The 22,132-nt window shown below is 41.9% G+C and overlaps 1 protein-coding gene and 2 long non-coding RNA genes across 4 annotated transcripts; 2 read left to right on the forward strand and 1 right to left on the reverse strand.

Annotated features, from left to right (window-relative positions):
* Positions 1–384: 384 nt before the first annotated feature.
* Positions 385–4,366, reverse strand: LOC110481299 (uncharacterized). The gene is made up of 2 exons (XR_002467236.3): positions 3,662–4,366; positions 385–3,084 (listed from the first exon to the last, which is right to left on the reverse strand). It is a non-coding gene; the product is annotated as an uncharacterized LOC110481299 (long non-coding RNA).
* UBE2L3 (ubiquitin conjugating enzyme E2 L3) lies at positions 4,360–21,858 on the forward strand. Of its 2 annotated transcripts, none has more exons than XM_021549909.3 (4): positions 4,360–4,413; positions 12,752–12,847; positions 16,030–16,216; positions 19,170–21,858. In XM_021549909.3, exons 1-4 carry the CDS (start codon positions 4,387–4,389, stop codon positions 19,322–19,324), a joined length of 465 nt encoding a protein of 154 aa, XP_021405584.1. In that variant the 5' UTR covers positions 4,360–4,386; the 3' UTR covers positions 19,325–21,858. The 2 variants fall into 2 exon arrangements, with proteins under 2 accessions (XP_021405584.1, XP_085449243.1); XM_085593117.1 differs by lacking the exon at positions 4,360–4,413 and adding an exon at positions 4,843–5,062.
* On the forward strand, positions 5,069–9,522 carry LOC146766004 (uncharacterized). The gene is made up of 2 exons (XR_014958662.1): positions 5,069–7,109; positions 8,199–9,522. It is a non-coding gene; the product is annotated as an uncharacterized LOC146766004 (long non-coding RNA).
* Positions 21,859–22,132: the final 274 nt, after the last annotated feature.

Below are 22,132 nucleotides of genomic sequence, written 5' to 3' on the forward strand. Positions count from 1 at the left end.
TCTTTCTTGCAGTTGCTGGGCAGTAGAAGCAGTTCAGTGTCCTTGTGCTGCTTTGCCTCCTGCCACATTTCCAGAGAGCTTCCCTAACTCCAGGGCAGTTCTTATTTTGAAGAATACTCCAAAGTCTAGGGACTTTAGATCTCTCTAGGGGCGATTGTCCCAAACCATCACAACTGCTCAGGATTTTTTCCAGAGAAAAATGGTCTTTTTCACTGTGATATTCAGAGTTTCTAGCATCATGGGACCCTGTCTCTGATTCAGGCTGATAGAAGCTAATGAAGCATGAATAGAAAGGAGCATAAAGTTCATGGTATTACTGTTGTAATACTTTGTGCATTCCCCTCTCCATCTCTAGACCAGTTTCCAGCATCAAAGGGGACTTAATGCATTTAGTTTTTTATTAAGAAATATTACATCCAAGGGGAAAGGCATCTGTAAAGGACAGAATCACTTTAATAACATTCATGACACACAAAATACAGGAGGAAGACAATGTGTTTATAATTCTACAATAGAAACTTACTAGACAGAACAAATACCAGATGACAATCATCATACACAATTAATTGCTTTAAAATGCTTGCCATTAGAGATCTAAGAGACTGAAAAGACAAGAAAATCTACATAAAAACTTTAAATTGTTGGCCAGGAACAAAGGATGGAATATCGTCAGCAGAATAATAAATTATGTCTTTTTTTTTTTTTTTTACCATTTTAGATTTAACAATTCCAATGGAGAAGCATATAAATATTTAAGGCATTAATTATTTTTTAATCTTATCTTTTTACTTTTTCCTTGCTTCTAGAGATTAATTTTGCCCTTGTGGATTACAGGTCCCTTTGATGTATTTTCAAGGTATTAGAACCCATTTGAAATCTGAATTCTGTCTATATTCTGGAAATCATCATATCCAAGGAATCCTGAATGTCTGAAGTGTCCAGCTGGACCAGAACTAAGGCCCACCTATGCCACCCCTCTCTCACTGTCCATGGCAGGGGAGGATGGTTTATTTAGGGACCACCATGCAAACCAACAAGGATGGTTTATTTAGGGACCACCATGCAAGCCTCGTGAGGTACAAGTGTCACCTCACGTTTCCAGGTACCCATAATTATAACCAGGCATCGATTGGAGATGTTAGATGATTATTCCATGCCTATTCTCTTTTTTAATTCATGTATAGACCTGTTACCCAGTTTGACTAGTTTCTTTTTGAACCTGCTGACTGTTGCCTTTACTACAGCCTGTGTAGGGAGTTCCAAACATCAATTACCTGCTGTGGGAAAAGGCCCTGTCTTTGGGCAGTTTGTAATGCCTGATCAGTCTCTGTGTGTGTACCTTCATTCCAGTCTGACAAATAACAGCCTCATATTCATCTCAGCCCCTGCCTTTATGATTTCATAAGCCTTTAACATATTTTCTCAGCCTCCTCCCCTGCAGGTGGAAGAGCCTCAGCCACTTTAATCTCTCTTAGTACATCACTGTTGCACTCTCCTGATCACCAGCTCTGCCCTTCTCTTTACCTTCCCTGGCTCTGTTGTGCTGTTTTTGGTGTAGTGATGTCTCCCACTCGTAAGGCACAATGTGGGGGTACCAAGGTTTCTTACAGCAATCAAATTATTCTTATTCTTTCCTCTTCCCTTCAGTTTTCATGAGGGTTTTTTTTTTCTTTCAGATGGCCATTTCATAACAGTAAAGTAGCTAGGAGAATTTTTTCTAAAGTTTTCAACATTCAGGTTCTTGTGGCTCACTTGTTCACAAAGTCTGTTTGCACATTTTATTTTTTAGAAGTGGAACAGTTATGCTGCTTTAAAAAGTGGAAATGTGATAGAAAGTTATATTTGGCAGAGGGCAGGAATAAGTATAGTGTCCAATCTTTTGAAGATGTTACAGAATAAACAGTAAAACCTGCATTCTGGACACTCTTAAGTGTCAAGTAAAATAATGGATGCAACCTAGAAACCACACCAAAAGGCAAGTTTAAAAATGCAGAACCATCTTCCAAACTATGTAACAAATGGCCTGGATTTTGCTGCTGACAGAAGAGTATGAGGTATAATTGATTATATTCTGTCTGAAAATAAATTCCTGCTGCTTCTCCAGGACTGTACAACAGCGTGTCCTGACTTAGGAAGTGGCACCCAGGTGAGATCCAGGACTGCAGTCCTTGGTCATGCACAAGATGCACAGGAGTGTTGGCACCATCAGATCTGCTCTGGATCCAGCCTAGCCCAGGCACTGGAAGAATCCAGGGCACTGGCAGCAGGTGTGTGAGATGTGCCCAGCTCTGTGTAAACTTCTCAAACACTGCTGTAATAAATTATTTCAACATTAAGTGTCAATTTGTGAGGACAGCTACACTCAACACCAACTAAGAGCTGGCTGGGCTGTTGTGAGTTATATTGGGGGTGGTATTTTTGTCTTGTTAAAGGAAATGTGGATTATCTTATAATTATCCCAGGTACTTCTGACACTCTCTTACAAGCTGTAAATTCATGGATTAAAATTACAGATAGTAATTTCAGAATTCCCTGTGGTGCTTCTAATACTCTCTGGTGTTTAATGGCTCTGTGTCTCAATGCAGGTATAGAAGAGGGACAGAATAATTCCATTTTGGGGAAAAATCTTTAGAGAACATGCAAAGACATATGGTAGTCTTGAAAAACTGTGCAGTCAAATAAAGATGAGCTGAAAATATAAATAGAGTTTTAGCAAATAAAGAAATCAAGACACTATCTGGAGCAGCTTGTTTTTCATATTTGTAGACATCTGGATAATCAGTTGTAAGAACTCTTCTTCCAAGTTATCATGGTATAAGATTTAGATACCTCTACATTTCACAATCATAGAATCTGATCTAGTACTTTTATCAGATGTCAGCATTTTTAAATCTTCATCACCAGCATCCCACTTCAGCAGCACATCAAGAATCCTCAGAGAGCCTCTGCAGCTTCTGGTTTCTCACAGCCTGTCCCTGCCTGGCACATGTGTAACTTCACCCCGTCAGCACAGGCTCTCTTTGCATCTCTCCACTACTTCCCCACGAGAGTCTGCCTCTTTTAGCTTCCTCTGAGTCCATTTTCCTGGAGTAAAATGAATGCAAAAATCTTTACGTAACCAACAGAATAAAGTTATCATGATCATCAAATATGTTTAATAACAATTTACAAACTATTTAATAATATGCATATGAAGTAGGTGAGGATTAAAGTGCTTCCTATGTGTGCAGTATAGCTTATTTCATTAACAAATTTTGATTGACTTTTGTAGCAATAATTGATATTGATTGATTAGCAAATAGCTCATTCAAGAACTAATTTTAAGATTATAATCCTGTGCTTCATAATTAAAAACTTCTGTTGCATTTTTACAAGTTTTTGAACGCCCGTTGTAATAGCCACAACATTTCCTTTTTCAGGTTGTATGAGCATGTAAAGTTTATTTTTGAGCTTAGAACATTGTTGGTGACTTGTTCTGCAGAAAAGTGTTAGATGAAGTGAGGACATGAACCTACACAAGGGTGGGGGAAAGGGGAAGTGAGGCCACACATCCAGCAGTCCTGGAGTAATTCCTGAGTACAACGGAGAAGGTTTCAGGAAGCAAGTCAGGTACCTGAACACGGATGGCTGGTGGCATTTTAGATGTGATGTAGTAACTTACGTCCCACGTCCACGTAGTAACTTAAATCTGCCAGCGCTGTGTCTCGGATACGTGAGCACACCAGGATCAGAGCTGGGGAGCAGCTACAGCAGAAGCTCCACTCAGGGGCTAAAACGCACAGGGCAGACGGCAGGCCGGGCTGCAGGTGACCGCGGGTGTTCTGCTCTCCGCGCTCCCGCAGAGCCCGCGGCAGGGCGCCGGCAGCGGGCTGACAGGAGAGCGGAGCGCAGGGCGCTCCGTGCCCTGCCGCCTCCTCGAAAAGCGCCCTTCCCCCTCCCTTCAGAGTGCTTGAAGAAACTAAGAACTAAAGCTTATGAAGGGCTCTGAAGAGGAGGTGGGCTTGTTTGAGAAAGCCTGTCACTACAGGTGGCTGTCTCTTCCCCTCCGAGGAAGGCGGTACTGAATTTGGGGGATGCACAGTCAACACTTTTAAATCAGTGACTGGCGACTGACAAGGCACCACCGAGACCTCGGGGTGGCGGGGTCCGGGCCGGGCCGGGCCGGGCCGGGCCGGGCCGGGCCGAGCCGAGCCGAGCCGAGCCGGGCCGGGCCGAGCCGGGCCGAGCCGGGCCGAGCCGAGCCGAGCCGAGCCGAGCCGAGCCGAGCCGAGCCGAGCCGAGCCGAGCCGAGCCGAGCCCGCCCCGGCCCGGCCCGCCCCAGGAAGCGCAGGGTTTAGCGGGCGGCCCGCGCCGCGATGCATTGTGGGGCGCAGCAGCAGAGCCAAGATGGCGGCCAGCAGGAGGCTGATGAAGGTAACAGCGCCGGGCAGGGCCGCCGGGCGGGCGGCCCCGGCTCCCGCGGCCGCCCCTCCGCCCCGGCCCCCTCCGGCGGCGCGGGGCCGCCTCCCCCGCCGCGCCCCGGCGGGGCGGCCTCCTCCGCGGCCCTCGGCGGCGCCCCGCGCCCGAGCGGCCGGAGCGGGAGCAGCCGGCAGTCGGGCCGCGGCCGTGAGGGGCCGCGCCGCCCCCCCGGCGCCGCCGCCCCGCGCCCCGGCTGCGCCCCGCGGTCCCGGCCGCCGCCCGGGGCTGGGCGGCGGCGCCGGGCGAGCGCCACGGGCCGCCCCGAGCCCCTCGCTCGGGGGGCTCCAGGGTGACTAAGCAAAGAGGAAGGGACGGGGGGAAGGAAACGCCGCCGCCCGGGGCCGGGGCATCCCCGGGGCGGCGGGAGGGCTCGGCGGCCCTGCCGGGGGAGGGCTCGCGGGGAAGCGCCCTCTCCTCCCTCCCTCCCTGCGGGGGAAGGTTCGCCGCTCCCCCGCGCTCGCCCCGGTGAGGAACCGTCCCCAGGCGCCCGGGATGAAATAATTTCGTTGTTTCGGAGAGTAACCTCTTCCTTGTATGAGTAAGAGGTTTATCGCACAGAAACATGGACCTGGGTTCAGAAGTTTCTTCATTCGCTGCGGACGTGGTAATGTTTTTGTCTTCACTCTTATTTGTTCTGAACCGTGGATGATACTTGGAAATGGAAACTGGGCCCCAGCTGGGCTTTAACCAAGAGCACCTATAGTTTATGGTTAAATACCGCTCGGGATTATGTTTCTCGTTATTTTCTTTGAGGAGGAAGCTACTTCTTAGGAGGAAAATAGTAACCATTGTCCCCAAAACACAAATTTATTTTATGTGCTGTATATAATTGCCAATTAACATTATAAACTGTAAGCAGCAAGGTTTGCCTAGGACACACTACATAGTGGCATAAAATTTGTTCATCTGTAAAATGCTGTGGCAGAACCCAAATATGCATGCAAAGTGCCTGTGAGGAAATCAATGGACTTTGCAGGCCAGTCCTGGGAAATGGAGGGGAAAGACCCCATGACTATTGAGCACTGTTTCAGCCTTATTTTAAAAACTTCCCCTGTGTGGTACAGAATAACCCTGCACTGGGAATTAACAGATACTTGGGTGATTCTGTTAAACTTAATCCTTTAATACCAGTTTTACAGCTGGCTTCAAGGACGTGGACCCCCAGTAGGGCTGGGATTTCACCAGGACATGTTCATGGCCTGTCCTGAAGTTGCATTTCCTTGATGGTGCAGATATATGAATGACCATTATAACCTGGGTATTTTGTAGGAAACCAATAGCTCAGCAGTGCTTCTATAAGACTCATTTTGTTGGTTTAAATATTCTATGGAGCAATTAAATAGTAGATGGATTGTATGCAGTGTCATTCATATATATTAAAAATCAGTAGGCATAAACCTTTAATTGTCCTTAAGGATCCTGGTGACATGGAATTCATTTTCTATTTCATTTTTGATAGCTCTATATTTTCTCAAGGTTTTAGTATCATAATGACCATGTTTGTTGCTTTATACTCAAATAAGGTTTGCCTTAGTTTCAGATGTAAAATTAAATGGTTGTTTACTGGTTTTGTAAGGCAATTTTTTTGTTGCCTGTTTTGAAATAATACATTAATTGTTCAAAAACACATCACTACTACTCTGGTAGGAATAGTCTTTTTTTTTCATTAATTTAAAATAGAAAATAAAAATCTGAAAGGCAAGAAAAATTTTTCTTAATATCTTCGGTGCCTCTTGCTTTTTAGCCCCCGCTCCTCATTTTTACTATACTTCTGAAACATTAGTTAGCACCTCAGTCTTTCACTGAAATACACTAAAAAGGAGTTTTGCTAATGACTTTATTTTCTAGAAAATTGGCATGGCAGTTGTTTCTCGGAGGGAGTGGTGTGGGAATGAAGGAGGCATTGATAACTTCCCTCTTATATTTTCACTTTTGTTTCTGTTGCCTGATGTCTGTGGTTGTTCACGTTTGTGTGTGTTTTCTGCAGTCCAGGAGCCGTGGGCTGCTGTGTCCCCCAGCTTGCAGAGCTGTTAAATCAGCAGCTCCCTGCCTGCTCTGGGGAGGGGAGGCAGCCCAAAGGGCTCTGCTTGCCATTCATCTCGGCAGGAACAAAGTAGAGCTCTCGTAGGGGTGATGTCATCGGCATTGCTGCAGCATGATGTGAAGGTCCAGGCTCACGTGTGTATCAACCTCATAGCACTGTTAAAGTCCCAGATTCACGGGTCCATTTTGATTTAAAGTCTTTCATTGTTGAAGTTTTGCAATTGGGAAGAGTCTTTGGGGTGTCTTTGGCAGGGTCTTGGAAGGATGAGTGATTGTAACTAAAGGAAGTAGGGTTTTCACTGTGTCAGTCAATTATCTTTAAAATAATTGGGGACAAGCATTAACTGTCTTTTCTTTGAGCTAAATAATCAAGCTTGTCTTTGATAAATGAGACTAAACCATAAACCTTTAAAAGTTATATAAAATTAAGCAGTTCCTGTTTCCTTAAGGTCTTGCCAACATTTTGAAGTACTGCGTTTTTTCTGGACTCAAGTCATGCATCATAGTTATTTGTATTAATCACCATGGCTCAAAGAGACTGGATGCAGTAGATCCAGGATAACTCACTGTCTGCCTGTAGAAAACTTGGAGTCGTGTCCACTGTGCAGGTGGGAATGGATGCCCTTTTCCAGTGAGGGAAGCCATTTGCCTCTTCACTCCACAAACCTCTGTGTGAAACAAGCGTTACAAATTTTGCCAATGTGTTTGTGCCATTCAATTTTAAACATGAATTCAAGTCTTAAAGACAGCAAGACTGGCTTGTCATCTGAGAGTGTGTTTGAGCAAATCACCTTCCCTAGGCCAAAGCACTTGTTTATGGCCCCTTTTTGCTGGGCTTTATCCCATCAAGTAGTGCCACCTAACCAAAGTCTTCTCCCCTGATTCACAGCAGCTCGGTGGAGGTGTGCCCTTCCAGGAGTGCACTTAGCGTAGCAAAAGCGTGAAATAAACGTAGCTAGTGACTCAGATTCCAGTGACATCTGAGGTGCAGGTTTGATCCCTGAGCCACCATTACACCCCTTCAAAGAGCCCCAGTCGTTGAATCCTGACTCCTTGTGAAATGTGAACGGTGGGAATGAAGCAGTCTTTGTCAAGGATGTGATGTTGTGGACAGTCTCTCAAGGTTAGAACATACAAATATGGAGTGATTCTATTTAGGAGAGGATCTAAGGCTTCTCTTTGAAGGGGGTGCTGGGCTTTATGGCCCTTTCTCATAGAAGGTAGATTGTCTCCAGGCTGTATGATGGGGAACACGGATCTCTTGGAGACTTCAAGGAAAGGCTCTGCACAGCTGCCCCCTGCTAAGGTTAAAGCAGCTGCTCCTCGTGCTGGATCTGTGGCCGAGTGCTGCGGGGGGATGCAGAGGGAAGGCTGCTCTGGTGCTGGACACTCGCAGTACCTGCAGGAGTAGCAGTGCCTGGTGCTGAGCTGCACCTCCCTCAGGGTGTCTGGGTGCTCCTGGGGAAGGCTGTGCTGCCCCAGGTGTGCAGCTGGGTGGGCCCTTCCATGGTGACTGCCTGGGATGGAGCTCAGGTGCCTGTAAGATCCATGCTTTGGTTTCCTGGTTTTTAGATGTTCAAAAGTATCTTTAGCAATAGGAAATGAAAATGGATTTAAAGAGTAAATAACACTTCGCATAGGAAGTGAGATGTGTTGACAATTATTTTAATTTTATTGTTTTTACTCTGCTTCCATAGTTGCATAGTCAAACATTTATGCAACTGTTGAGCTCCTCCATGATAAAACACAAACATGGGATCACACCCAGGTAGGTGGCCTGCAATTTCCAGGATGCTGTGGTCCTGTAAACACTGTAGTGCTTTCAAACAAAGGGGTTTTAAACAACTCTGATACTTGAAAAATAATTCTGAATTGATCCAAACTTCAGATCTTAGTAACAATGCAAACATGGTTTTGAGCAACATATGATTGTCCTCAGGCAGAAGTGAAAATATGATGCATTTTCCCTTTTTGAAACTGAGAATTGACAAAAGGATATTTAATTAAATTAAAATACTTTGCCAAAAAGTAAATTGCTCAGTCAATAAGATGTGAGTATACAGGGTTGTAATGTTGCAAAGGAAACTTACTGCTGATTCTTAAAAGAACTAAATTCTATTTCTGTTTTTCGTTGGATTTGAGATGGAGTTTTCTTTTGTGTGGTAGAATCAGATTTTAAGGTGTTTTATTGAGACTTCTCTGTACTGTAAATCCAGAAAGTGAAACTGGCCAGTTCCTGTTCAGTGTTTTGGAGCCTGACTTACGGGCATTTTTTAGAGAATGTATTCATAAACAGATAAATATAAGTTGTAATAATGATTTAGGGTTATTTCAGGAGGCTTTTTGTTTTATTTGTGAATTTAATAGTGTTCTGGGCTTGATGCGGAACCCTGAAGTAGGTATGAGCTCCTATACTTATTTCCGTATTCTGGAATTGCACTCTTACACAGATTTGCTTTCATTGCATTTTCCGATCTGGCTTGGGTTTTCAGAGAAGTCCCAGAACTTGAAAGATGTGTGGACAAAACAGTTACAGGTTTTTTAAAAGATTTAGCTACATTTTAAGCTGGTGCTTGCTGCTTTTCTTTCTACTTTAAAACACTTAATTTTTGATTTGAACAGCCCAAATGATTATACAGTATTGAAAATGACAATTTTAAACCTTTAGTGATTATATATGAGAAGTAGTGTGTACTTTTATGACTACCTTCAGCATTATGTGCTTGAAGATGAGGTACCACCTCTGAAACTGTGTTTTCTCCACTTCATGTGCTCTGTATAACACTTTGTCTGAATGTTTCCAAATTACAAACATCGTCTCTCAAGAGAGCCCCATGAACTAAGACATTTCAGTTTTCCAAGTGGATAAACCAATGCACCAAGGTCACATGCAAGGTTGATAAAGGAGTGGGGAATGAAGATTGATCTAAATTCTTACTGCAGTCATCTAACCTTTAGTTATGCTTCTGTGCTCCTTTAATTATGTTACTTGACAAAATTAAGGGGTGGAGGACAAGAAAAGGAATTAATCTATTTACTGTCTGCCTAGACTCGTAAATATTACTTTGAAATAAATATCTGGACTGTATCTTTTTACCTCATAGAGTAATTTTTGTCCCTTTGGAGTTGCTCAAGTCCATGTTAAAGGTATTGTTAGCTTTTAATCTGTGCTGCTGGGAAGTATTTAGTAGCTCATTCACTTTGTTAACAGTACTTTCACACTGCAGCGTCTGCCTCCTTAGCCCTGAGGCAGTTAGATCCTTATTATGGGTTTTGGCAGTTGCCAGAAGGAAAAAACCAAAACAACCTCCCCTCACACCCTTAAATTGGAATGGTGAAGCTCTTACCACTCCGGAAAGCACGGCTTGTGCAGCGTCCCACTGCCGTGGTGGGGACAGTAATGGGGGAAAAGCTGGTTGTAAAGGACTCCACCGCGGGGCCGATTCATTTGGAGTGACACACATCCATCTCTGAAACACTCCTAGTATAGGAAAAGTAATTCCTAGTAGAAGTTTCAATCAGAGCCCGGAGTTGGGGTGCGTGCCCTGCAGGGGCTGGGCTGTCCCTGCCCTCTGCACTCCGGGCTCCTCCCGCAGGAGCCGGGCACGCTACGGGCCTCACACGCTCCGGTCATTTCCACGGCTTTGATTTTGGAAAAGTGCTTTCCTGCAAAGGCCTCACATGGCATTTCAAGGAGGAAAATGGCCTGAATCATTTTTGTCTAGTTCTTCAGTGGCTCTGTAGTGTTTCATTCCCTCTCTCATATAGTGGGCTTGAGAAAAAGTGGAAAACAATTTGCCTGTTTATTTTAACTTTTCACTGCTGGTATACAAAGTTTTACAATTTTATAATTATCTATGTATGGGATCTTTAAATTTCTATTTTTAACATCCAGTTTTTTAAGCTGAATCTAACTATAAAATGTAGGTATTTTATTTTCCAGCAATGTGAAGCTATGTTTTTCTAATTTGGTATATTAGTTTAATAACATACCTGAATCACAGAGTCATATTCCTTCCTTTTTCTTGTATCTGGACAATTGTTCTCTGGGCCAGCAGCAGTACAGTGCTGTTGTCTGAACCTGGGACAAAAGTTCCTGCATGGAAGCTGCAGTCCCATGGGGCATAATGGGGGAGATTTCTGTCATATGCATAATGTTTTTACTATAGTAACTAGCAAATAGTCAAAACCCATTTTTCTTGCCTTCTTTTAGAGTGAAGGCACTTGTGATGATGCACGTTTATTCATGCTTAAATACCTACTGCTTAATTAGCTTATTTTGTCCCCAGTGTTTGATGTGTTACATCTAGTGTGGAATGGAATTTATTCCTTTTACATGCTGTGGAGCACTGGTTTGCCAGGGCTCCACCGTTCTGTATGTGATGGGAGTGAGCAGCAAAACTCAGTTCAGAGCAAGCTCCTGGCCCTGTCAGGGCAGTCAGTGCAGGATCTGCCCAGCTCTGCCTGAGCTGCTGCTTTGTGCAGGAGCACTCAAAGTAAGGCACTGTGGGGATTTGCACTCTGAATGATGGTAAAGTGCCTCTTCGAGCTGCAATCATAGATGTTATTTTCTCTTGAATATTTTGGTTTACTCTCTATCCCTATAAATATGCTTCATGGGATTATTTGGGGGGGGCGGTGGGTGTTTTCCTGCTCTAAGGAAATGGGATAATCCTCTTAGCTCTTTAAAAAAAACACCCAAACTGTCTGTGACATTGCATGAATTGAGCAGCAGTGGAATTTGGGGATTAATCAGTGGGTCTAGACTAAAAAGCCAGTGTTAGTGTCATGAAGATAGTGTTAGGCATCAATTCAGTATCCAAGCCTCCAAGGTTAAACTTCTGTGTTCAGAGTATGCTCTTGCTTTAGTAGGTGCAGTGGGTAGGAATATAAATGTTCATTTGCTGATATGTGGCTGTCGTGATTTTTGTTTCTTGTGCATTTGGAATTCTCGTTTTCCCTTTGGGCTTGAATTTTATCATGATGCTGAATTTATGCAAGAGGTTACTGCAGGTATTAAATCTGCCAGTCAAGTGCAGAAAGGTTTGATGCAGGAGGAGCGTGGAGCTATTTTAGAAAACAAACCATGGACAGTACAGCACTTGTAGCAGGAAAACTGATCTTTTTTGTTTTCCATTGTGTAGTGCCTTTGCTTGTAGTTGGTGGGTTTATCATAATTATATCCAGTCTAATTTTGCAAGACACCTGCACCCAGTGCAGAACTGAGCACTGTCAGAGCAACCCCAGTGCTGCTGTATAAACAACATTTCTCCTAACCTATGCAGCCACCAGGCATGTGCTGCAATTTTGAAAGCACTGAGAAACTTTTATGTTTTACTGTGGATGATTTTTGAATTCATATTTCATTAAATTCTCTTTAAAGATAAAATGGCAGAGTTCAACCATAAAAGACTGTAATTGTTGTGGAGGAAATAAAAGTGGAATTTTTGAGGTGCTTCTTTTTAGGTCTTATGAAATACTCCAGGAAACAGTTCCTACAGTAGGGCTTATATGTAATTTTAAATATAAAAATGCTGAAATTCTTATTTTAGTGATATCTGGTTCATGAACTGATTGAAAATAGTTTTACTGGTGCAGAAAGATAACCTTGCTCAAGACTGATACTGCTTTAAAGAGAGGGATCCTAGTGTGTACTGTGAGCTTTGAGATACTAAATAGAAAGCTGAATCTTTTCAAGTTACTGCTTTAAACAAGGTTTGATTGATATTTTTCTGGGTTTGGATCAATTTAAGCTGTTCATGCTTATTCATTTTTGCTCATTTTCAGTTGAAATAATTGGCCTGTTCATTGGTTTTATCCCTGTTTAAAACTATTATGAAATAGTTCTTCCAAATCACTGTTCTCCTTCACACAAGTCCTAAGTTGCATTTTATTTCTGCACCTCACAGTATTGTCAATAGTCTGTTACCAAAGGCACTGATTTACATTTCAGATAGAAAAACATTTTAAAATGTAGTTTTTTAATACTTCTGCTTCATTATGTCTATAATGATGTTAATAACAAGACATTTTTGCATTTTCTTCATATATCAGAAAATAAGGGTTTTAGTATCTTGTCTCAGAATTTTACTTTCTACAGGTGCAAAATTTTATTTCTTATTTGTGTGGGTTGCCACACCACTAATTAAAGAAAACCACATTGACCTTTAAACATTTTGAAAAAATAAATGTGAGCATCTTGCTTAATACAGTTATTAACTTATGCTTAACACTTTGCTTTGCTTTTCAGGAGCTTGAAGAAATCCGCAAATGTGGAATGAAAAACTTCCGTAATATCCAGGTTGATGAAGCTAATTTATTGACCTGGCAAGGGCTTATTGTTCCTGTGAGTATAGACTACTCCTTATGAGCTTTAAAATAAAATTAGGATCATTTGTATCTCATAAATCCAGAGCTCAGTAGTGCTGCTGGTGACCATGAAAGAATTCCTTATTGTAGGCCTGGGCTGGCACTGCCCTGCTGGGAGAGGTGTTGGAAGGGGAAGCAGTGAAGTTTGGTTTTACATTAAGCCTAAAGTACAATATCTACGTGATCATAGGATAAAGAAAGGCAATAGGGAATACTTTTACTCCTTGATATGTACTTTTTTTCATTTACTGGGTTTATTACTAGGATAAAACTGAGTATTGGGAAAAATTCAATGCAAGGAAAAAGTTTGGATTTTCTGAAGTGGGCTCTTTAAAAGAAAGTAGTATCTCTATTTAGGCATTAGTTAGTGCCAAAATAAACTTATTTCACTTAATTTTTTTAAAAGCACTACAGTCTTTTTAGGGAATGCTTGACTGAAGTAGATAACCATTTTATTAGTCAAATAGAGAGGGATTTGTTACTAAGGGGAAAGCAGGAAATGTGATGTGTTGGTTTCTTGGTTGAAAGTCACTCGGATTTTCACCTCTTGTATTTCCCACAGCTGTGGCCCATAGCAGTGGGGAATGGCTGGCTTGGTTCTAAGAGCTATTTTTAGTCTGCAGCAGTTGGGGATGGGCCATGGGGGCAGCAGTTGTGGTTTTCTGGGTGGTGCCAAAAAGCCTCCCCAGCCAGTGTAAGTCTGACTTTTTATTATATGAGTAAGACTTTGAGGCATCTCTGTGGCAGTGCCTCTGCCTCGTTAGTCAGAGGCTGCTCTGGAGCTCACATGGCACAGGCTGAGGTAATGGCTGGGTGTTTGCTCTTTAAATGCTGTGGAATACATCAAGTTTGCTGTTTAATACCTGCCTGCAAGTGACTCCTTGGAGTGGCTGACGCTACTGCAAGCACAGCAAGTGGCATCTGACACTGAAATGTGACAGAGCTGAGGAACAACTCGCTTTAATCAGTCACTTTGTGGTTCATGTGTAACAGTTTAGTGCTTTGAAAATACTTTGAAGCAGCGTACGGTTGGTAAATATGAGTAATAAAACAAAACAAACAAAATACTTGTTTACTCCAGTTAAGATGAGGAGTGTGTGCTGTACAGCAGCTGTTTTTAACAGTTTCTGCTCGACAGAGGATGCGAGTGGTGTTTGTTTTGCAAAGCTTTGCAGCATCACACATGTTTAAATGTTGGTGCAGTGAACTGTGCTCCAGACCTGCCTTTTGCTTTGTAATATGTCCTGTTACAGGAGAAACAGCCTCAAATTCACTGCTGGTATAGTTAAAGGAGAATTTTGTTAAGAAATTATACTTCCTATAGTAATTTCAAATTGGTTGTTTGTGTTCAAAGAGTAGTGTAAGTTTTTATTCTGAGGTGATGCTATAGATGTTTTAGTGTTACTGTCTCATTAGATATTTTTGGTACCAGAGTTGATGGTTCATAAATGCAGTACATGAGCCCATTGAAAGTTGAACTTTTCTCTGTGTTTTTGCTTCACATGCTGTTTCCATTTTAGCAAATGTTCTTGTTTAGGGTTTATATACATACTTCAGTAGAACTAACCAATTACTGATTATTAAATGCTATAACTGGGCATTTCTTGGTCAGCTGCTTAATGAAGATGTGAAAGATAATAGTTATTTTTAATAGTGTTCATACAGAATTACTGTGAAAGATAATGTAAAGGTGAGCAGTAAAGCTCACCTTTAAAAAAAAGCTCTTCTTTGTAACATATTTTGTTCTTCAGAATAAATGTTAGTTTTTAAGGGTGCTCACTCAATTGAGAAGCAAATTGAAGATACCTGGTCAACTTCTTTTCCTGTTCTAAATTGTAGAATGAAGTAGTTTGTGTCCTGTGGGTGGCCAAGGTACACTATTTGTTTGATTTCAACATCAAAACAAGACTATGTACCCAGGTTCCTTGTTCATATAAGAGGCACAGTGAAGAAAATTGATGTTTTTAAGGCAGGTCACTTCTCGTGTCAGTTCACTGAACATCCTCACAAATAACAGCACATGATAGAGGCAAGAGCAATTGAGCTCTGGGGGTAGAGGGCAGTGACTGCCTAAGTTGTCACCACCACCACCACTGCTGTAATTGCCTCTCCCTCTGGCAGAAACTGTGCTGTATTTCTTACACAACCAAATTATTCACATGGATAAGCCTAAAATTAAGTGTTTTCTGTTGACAAATATTTTAATAGAACACTCCCCACCCCCAAGTGATAAATTATGGACTGGAATTGATTGCAGGGAAGGGTCTCGTTGCTAATAAAGAATGTGTGTGATTATACTTTACACCAATTGGAGGCTCTCATCCTTTGATTCTTGTTCTCAGAGTGTTTGGGAAAGCTTCATTCTATAGTTACTGTTTTCAGTGCAGAATAGTATTTTCATAGGCTTTAAATGTAGGAGTGGTTTACTTTGTTCTGCCTCTCCTATGTATCAGTGTCAATAGTCTAACAGGTTTTTCTAAGTGAAATTCTGGGCATTGTTTTTTCTGTTTCAGCATGAAGGACTGCTTTGCTCACTTCACAGTTCTCTCATCCTGCTCCTTCAAAACTGATCTGATAAGAGTGGGTGCTAAAACTGCATACAAATTCAGAATGTTCTCATCAGCAAACACAGTGAATATCTATCTTTAGTGCCAATGAATGCTCAGCAGATTTTTGTGTAGTCAGCACAAAATCATTCTCGAAACATTTAGGGAGATCTGACAAACCAAATTGCTTTGCTGTTCATGCCACCATGTTGTGAGACACACAGAATAACTGTTCAGAAAGCCACTTCCTTTATCAGGCTTGCTGTTTGTGTCTTGGAAAGGTTTTACTATGTTTTTGAAACACAAAGCTGGGAATAAAATAACTTACTAGAGAAGGCCTTGGGTTGGATGTAAATGGAGCTGAATGCTTTCTTGTAGAAATGTCAGAAATGTAGGGCAATGGCAACCTGCTTTATCCAGGGTGGATGCAAACGTGCAGGCTGTATTGCCTCTCACATGGGTTTTGATGTCTCCTGACACATAAATCTGGCAGTAGTTGGTAGAAAATGCCTTTCAAAGAGGTCATTCAAGAGATCACTGAAATCCAAGTCTGTCCTATGCTGCTTTCACTTGTGTCCGTTAGCATTGTTGACACTCTGCCTTCTTGTTGCAGGACAATCCTCCATATGATAAAGGAGCCTTCAGAATTGAAATCAACTTCCCAGCAGAATATCCATTCAAACCTCCTAAGATCACATTTAAAACAAAGATCTATCATCCTAACATTGATGAAAAGGGGCAGGTTTGTCTGCCAGTAATTAGTGCTGAAAACTGGAAGCCAGCAACCAAAACTGACCAAGGTAGGACTCTGTGTGGAGAAGGATCTGGGTATTGAGAAACTTTGCAGAGTGTTTGACTTGTCAGTTTCCCAGTGCTCCGAGGGTATATTCATTGTAAGGTTTGGGTCGTGAATTGCGGGTGTTGAGCACAGAGTACAATTTGTGGAATCTCATTTTGTTATTGGAATGGGAGGTACTGGCACTGAAGTGGCATTTCCACCTCCAGGAAACCACAAAACTCTTGATGACTAAGGAGTTTATTAAGGAAGTGTCCTCAGCATACTTTAAAATTTTGCTGGTAGTTTATGTGGGGTTTATTCTGTGTTTCTTTTTAAACAGTAACTTTTGAATCCAAAGGTGTTCAGTAAATTCCTGGATGTTTGAAAGAAAGGGTCTAAAACCTCAAAGCTTTGTATATTTTATAATCTGCCATGTGGTTCATTGATTTGAACATATGGCTGGAAATATCATGCGAGTTGTAAACAAAATCCGAGATAATATTACAGATTAACTTGTAGGTCTTAACAGATCATTGCTGTCAGGCTTGCTGTGTAGAGTGTCTTTGATAAGAATGTATAATATTATAAAGAAAAAAGTTTTGTCAGGTTCTGTGGCAGACCTAAGTGTAACATAAGTAAGGCTTTTTCCTGTTGTTGCTTGCATGAATTGTTGGGGTTAGAACTTTGTGTTATCTGGCAGGTAATGATTAGTTGAGTATTAAGCTTTTGTTATTGTACATATAGAAAGCAAACATCCTTGCAAAAAATGCTTATTTTTTAAGAGTATTAATTCAAATGAGTAGCAGTTTAGGGTAGTGCTAGAGCTTCAGTGACAGTGAAGTATCTTGTTCCACAAAAAAAATACTTCTCCCCTCCAGGCTCTTCTTAAAGGTTATTTTCACGTGATCTGTTTTCCCTGATAGGAAACAATTCTGTACTTAAGATATCTTTTTTCTGTTTATCCCTGCATACTAAAGAAAGTCCTTCTCAAGGACAAAACAGGAAAAGTGTAGTTGTTTTAGAAGAGATGAAACAGTTGAATGTTGGTGAAAATGGAGGTGGCAGCAGAAAGAACCGGTGAAATAGGACAGCAAAGATCTTAGGTTTGCTGTAGATTTGTCCCTGATTGTACAGGACAAAGACCCTCAGGAGAGAGGAGATGGAAAGAACATGTGGAAGGTTTCTGTTCTGTTCCACACCTGAGCAGCTGTCTTGGTGCTGTCAACCTTTCCTAGTTTACTGAAGGGCTTACCTGTCTCTACCCAGCCTGAAAAACAAGCTGTCATTAGCTGGAACTACTGAAACACTTGTTTGCATGCAGAAAATAGTCAGTGTCTCCCTGAGAAGTAGGGAAACTTTTATCTGAGAGAGTGAATAAAAGCTGTGCTAAAATCAGAATTCTGAACCAATCCTGGCTATCAAAATATTGCAAATCTCTCATGGTCTGCTGTGTTGCGGTTTTTGTTTGTCTTAACTCTTTCTTCAAGTTGTTTTAGTGTCAACAGCTGTTGCTACTACATGATTGTATGAACCTGTGACAATGCTACTAAAACTCTGCTTAAATGTCTACTCCTTTTCCTTCAGATTTCTTCTTCACTGAAAAATCAATCCCAGCTTTTCTCAGTGAAATAATGTGACATCATCAGTACAGCATCAAAGTGATTGGTTTTGTTCACGCAGGTGTCAGAGAAGTGAAGTGATTAAGTTCATCACAAATCACTAACTTACCTTTTGCATACTAAATGTGCATCTTACTGCTGCACTTTTTGTTAATTTATACTTAATATTAAAAACAACTGTTAATGGCAGGATAGTTTTCAAAACTCTGTAGTTAATGAGGCAGCTCCTGTTCTGCCAGGCCTATTTTTTCCTGGCTTTTTACTGTTACTAAGGTTATTGAAGACACATTTTCTCTGTAGTGTTTTTGCAAGCTTTGCTCGGTGAGAAGGGATTGCCAACTCAGTGTTTCTGCTGGTTTCTGCTGTTTTCATCAATGTGATGGCACTTGTAAGGCCAGGACTGGTGAGTTACTGTGCAGGAAGATGGTATCAATTCTGCATTCCTTAGATAGTTTGTTGCAGTTTAAACTTGGATTTGTGGTAAGAAATGCTCCTGTTTAGCCGTTTAGAGATAAATGTCAGATTTGAGCATTGCTTTGAGTATTTGTTTTGAGGTTTGTTCATGGGTGGAAAAGACTGAGATCAATGCCCCAGACAAAGTCATTCTGGTGTTCCAACATCTGCTGTAGTGACCATCATTGTATGAGCTTGCATTCCTGCCCAGAGAAAAATGTAGCAGTAAATGGCACTGTGGGCTGTGAGGTTTGCTGTGTAAATGTCAGGTGCACTTCCATTTCCTGAAGAATGTCTTTTCTTTGGAAAGTGACGAGGACATTGGTGGCATTGCTGTGAGCACCTTGCCACTCTCGCCCCATTGTTTGCCCAGTACATCTCCACTTCCTTGGGAAGTTGAGAGTAAAGGAAAGACATTCCTGCTGTTCATAGGAAAAGTAAGACTTACAGGGAAATAAAGCTGGAAAAAAGGGTTTCCAGAAGAGGGCCAGTCACAGCTGCATCCCTGTGACAGGTGTTGGGAAATGCTTCATGGTGCAAATTCCATCTTTACCAAATTCCTTCAGTGAACCTGCCTGAGAGCTTTGATTCATTCTCAGCCATAGGAGAGGATTTTAGATGGGCTGCCAATTGCATGGGAGATAATTTGTAGTGCACTTTAGTCTCTATTCATGTTGATTTTGTTTACAAATACGATTTTCTGGTGTTCATTCAAGGTCATTGAGCTAAATCTTGGCATATCACTGCAGCTTACTCACGCCCTGCGCTTGAAAAGGCCTGAGATTTATGGGATGTATTTAAATGCAGTTAAAGCTCTTTCCTTACAGGGGAATTTTGCTTACATTTTGATTTTGAAAAATTAACCATCTAAGTGTCTGACGGTATTTATACTTCTTTTGACAGTAATCCAGTCCCTCATAGCACTGGTGAATGATCCACAGCCCGAGCACCCCCTCCGGGCTGACCTAGCTGAAGAATACTCTAAGGACCGTAAAAAATTCTGTAAGAACGCTGAAGAGTTTACAAAGAAATATGGTGAAAAGCGACCAGTGGACTAAAATCTGGCACAAGTGCTGTCAGCAACCTATGATAGAAGATCGGAGCAGTGCATTTGAGACACCCCGTAAAGCAGGACTCTATGGAAAATTGACAAGTGCCACCTTTCGGTGTGAACTTGTGGCTGTTACTAACTTTCTACAGTTTTCTTAATCAAAAGTGGGCTAGGTAACCTGTAAAGAAAGGATTAAAATTTAAGATGTTCTAGTTCTGCTTTCTTTGTTTAAAAATCACTGCTTCAATATACTTTAAAGTATGCTGTTTTCTTTTTCTTGTCAGAATTTATCAAAAATATCTTAGACTTATATTCTGCCCTTAAATTGAAAAGGTTGTGGCTGTCATTTCTTATTTTTCCTTGCAGTTCCCACTATCTTGAGTTCATTCATTGAATTTTAACCCCCTCCTCAAAGTGATGTCTTAGGAAAAATATCCCAGTTCCGGCAGAAAATGATTGAGTGTTTGGCAGTTTCATTTACTTTTCTTTCTAAATGTTGCACTGTGCTTTGTGGGACTTGTTGCAAGTTCCCCTGAACTTCAGTTTGTAACATAATAAACAAAATCCAACCCACAAAACCAATCAGAAATAATGTCTGGGTCTGATGTAAATCTGGCCAATGTCTATTAAATGGGGAAACCAAAGTTTTTGTGTGCATCATTGAATTAGAATATGGCTTATGTTCTTCTCTTGGAAAATTTTGGAAAAAATCTGTAGCAAACAAGTAGTAGAATGTGATTGCAAACTTCCTTCACTTCTATCTTTAATACCTATGCAGAGTAGTGGGAAACATGCACAGAACAACATTGCAACCAATCCAGGAGAGTTCCAGAAATCGGGGACCAAGAGGTACCAAAGTGACAAACTGTCTTTTGAGTTTAAAATCATTATTTTGGAAACGTTAATTTTGAATTCAATAACTAAATCTGACAGCACTGCTGTCCTCTCTGAACGCTTTCCCTCAGAATGCGTCAGGAGCATCTGTGTTTGTGGGAGCTGTTCTCAGCCCCAGCACCGCTGCGAGGCCAGGCCTGAGCAATAAGGTGTGACAGAGTGCTGGGCTGCTGCTGCTGCTGTGTTCAGCACACAGGGCAGGGCCTTTAGTGAGTGTTCAGTGTCAGGGCAGCTTCACCAGCCCCATGGGGCTGAGCCACCCCGGGGCACTCCTGCGCCTGCTGAAGGAAAGGAAAGGGAACCCTTTCTGTTCAGAGCTGAGCAGCCTTTGCTGTGTCTCTGCTGCTTCTGCTGCCTTTCCTCCTCAGCCTGGAGCATGATCCTAGCTCCACTCTTTATCAAACTGCCACACAGTCAACCTGCTGTCTCCCCTTCTGCAGCTGGGGTCTGCTACTGAGTGAATGGATTATTTCCAGAAATCCATCAGTATCTGTGAGCACATATCATTTCAATGTGCGGGAAGCTGAGCTGAAAAAACCCTGACACCTAGGTGGTTGCCTGTACTCCTAAATTCAGTTTTAATACAGCCTCTGCCTTTGCAACCTTTCAGAACTAGTGTGTCAAGCAGTAGATCTCTCTTGGTTTTAATGTCTTGTGTATTTGCTATTTCCTTATTCATCCCTCTCCTGTGGCTTTCATTTCCAATTTAGTGTAAACAATGACAGCCCAGTACCTCACCTCTGTTGAAAGTAAATTTTTTTATGAGTTAGGGAGCTAAGAAATTTTATGTTTAAGTGTTCTTAGACAGATTCTTTGGCAGGTAAATAAAGTTAAACCACATTCACCTTATTTACGGAAACTTGCATTTCCTAAGTGTTTTCAGGCTTGTGAGAGCACTATTACCAAATTTTCACATCTTTGTGTCTTCATTTGCAGAAAGTTGGTACTGATTTTGTTTCATTTACACTCACTCAGATTCATAATAAAATAATGCCAAATTATCTGTCAAACTGAAGTGTGTAACTTCTGCATCACCTGAGTCACTGTATCTTTGATCATGTCTGTCGGCATGGAAACTTACCATTCTCTGAATTTTATTTGAAACGAAACTGTAGCACTAGTTTGCTGCCCTCGTCGCTACTCAGTAGTTACTCTGTGGTTGTACAGCCTCTCAGGTCAAAGACTGCGCCTGCCTGCCTGGCTGTGATGGGACGCGGCGGGACGGGACGGACGGGCTGCGCCGCCGCAGGAGCTCCGGCTGGGCCGCACAGCCGCTCCCATCCAGCTGCCGAGGTCACACGAAGACAGATCTCGCTATCAGTTCTCTTGGTGTGTTCTTCATTGTCCAATTGCTAAACTGTGAGACGTGTAAACAAAGTGCTGGCGCGTGTCTGGGGCAGCCTCTGAACAAAGGGATCCGGCACCTGTGTGGCTGAAGGCTGAGGAGGAGAAATCCAAGTACGAAGTCCTATGATAACTCAGGAAATCAAGCTCTTGTTCTCTCTGGTTCCCTAAGCCATGCTGAATTTTAAACGTGCAGTTGAACATCCACAATGAAAGCAGCGCACTGGTGAAACTACACCCAGGAGTACTGGTATAGGCTTTCTGCAAGTCCATTCTGCTACCCTAATAAAAATTGCTCTCAAAGGCTTTGTGGCATGGTTTTATTTTCACAGAGGTCTGGGAATTAACTGGGATTGTAGTAGTGTTGTAATTTCAACTTGGACTCAGAAATTTTCTTATCTCCCTATATTTTATGCAATTGAAAATTCCCTATTGAGTAGTCTTTTAGTAGTTCATTATTAATTTTTTTTAATTAAACGTAAATTTGGGATTTAATGCTCTTCATTTAAAAATAATGAATTTACAAAATCCATTTTTCACAGTACAGTGCTTGGGTAAAAGCTGCCCTCAGGTCTTC

This window comes from Lonchura striata, chromosome 15, assembly GCF_050655825.1.
Source record: "Lonchura striata isolate lonStrDom1 chromosome 15, ASM5065582v1, whole genome shotgun sequence".
Lineage (NCBI taxonomy): Eukaryota > Metazoa > Chordata > Aves > Passeriformes > Estrildidae > Lonchura > Lonchura striata.

What these genes read in the sequence shown, in the direction of transcription:
- UBE2L3 (XM_085593117.1), top strand. Translation starts at nt 5,021, where the DNA reads ATGGACCTGGGTTCAGAAGTTTCTTCATTCGCTGCGGACGTG. An exon ending in CTTCATTCGCTGCGGACGTG is followed by an intron (nt 5,063 to 12,751) that starts GTAATGTTTTTG and finishes TTTGCTTTTCAG; the next exon opens with GAGCTTGAAGAAATCCGCAA. An exon ending in GGCAAGGGCTTATTGTTCCT is followed by an intron (nt 12,848 to 16,029) that starts GTGAGTATAGAC and finishes TTCTTGTTGCAG; the next exon opens with GACAATCCTCCATATGATAA.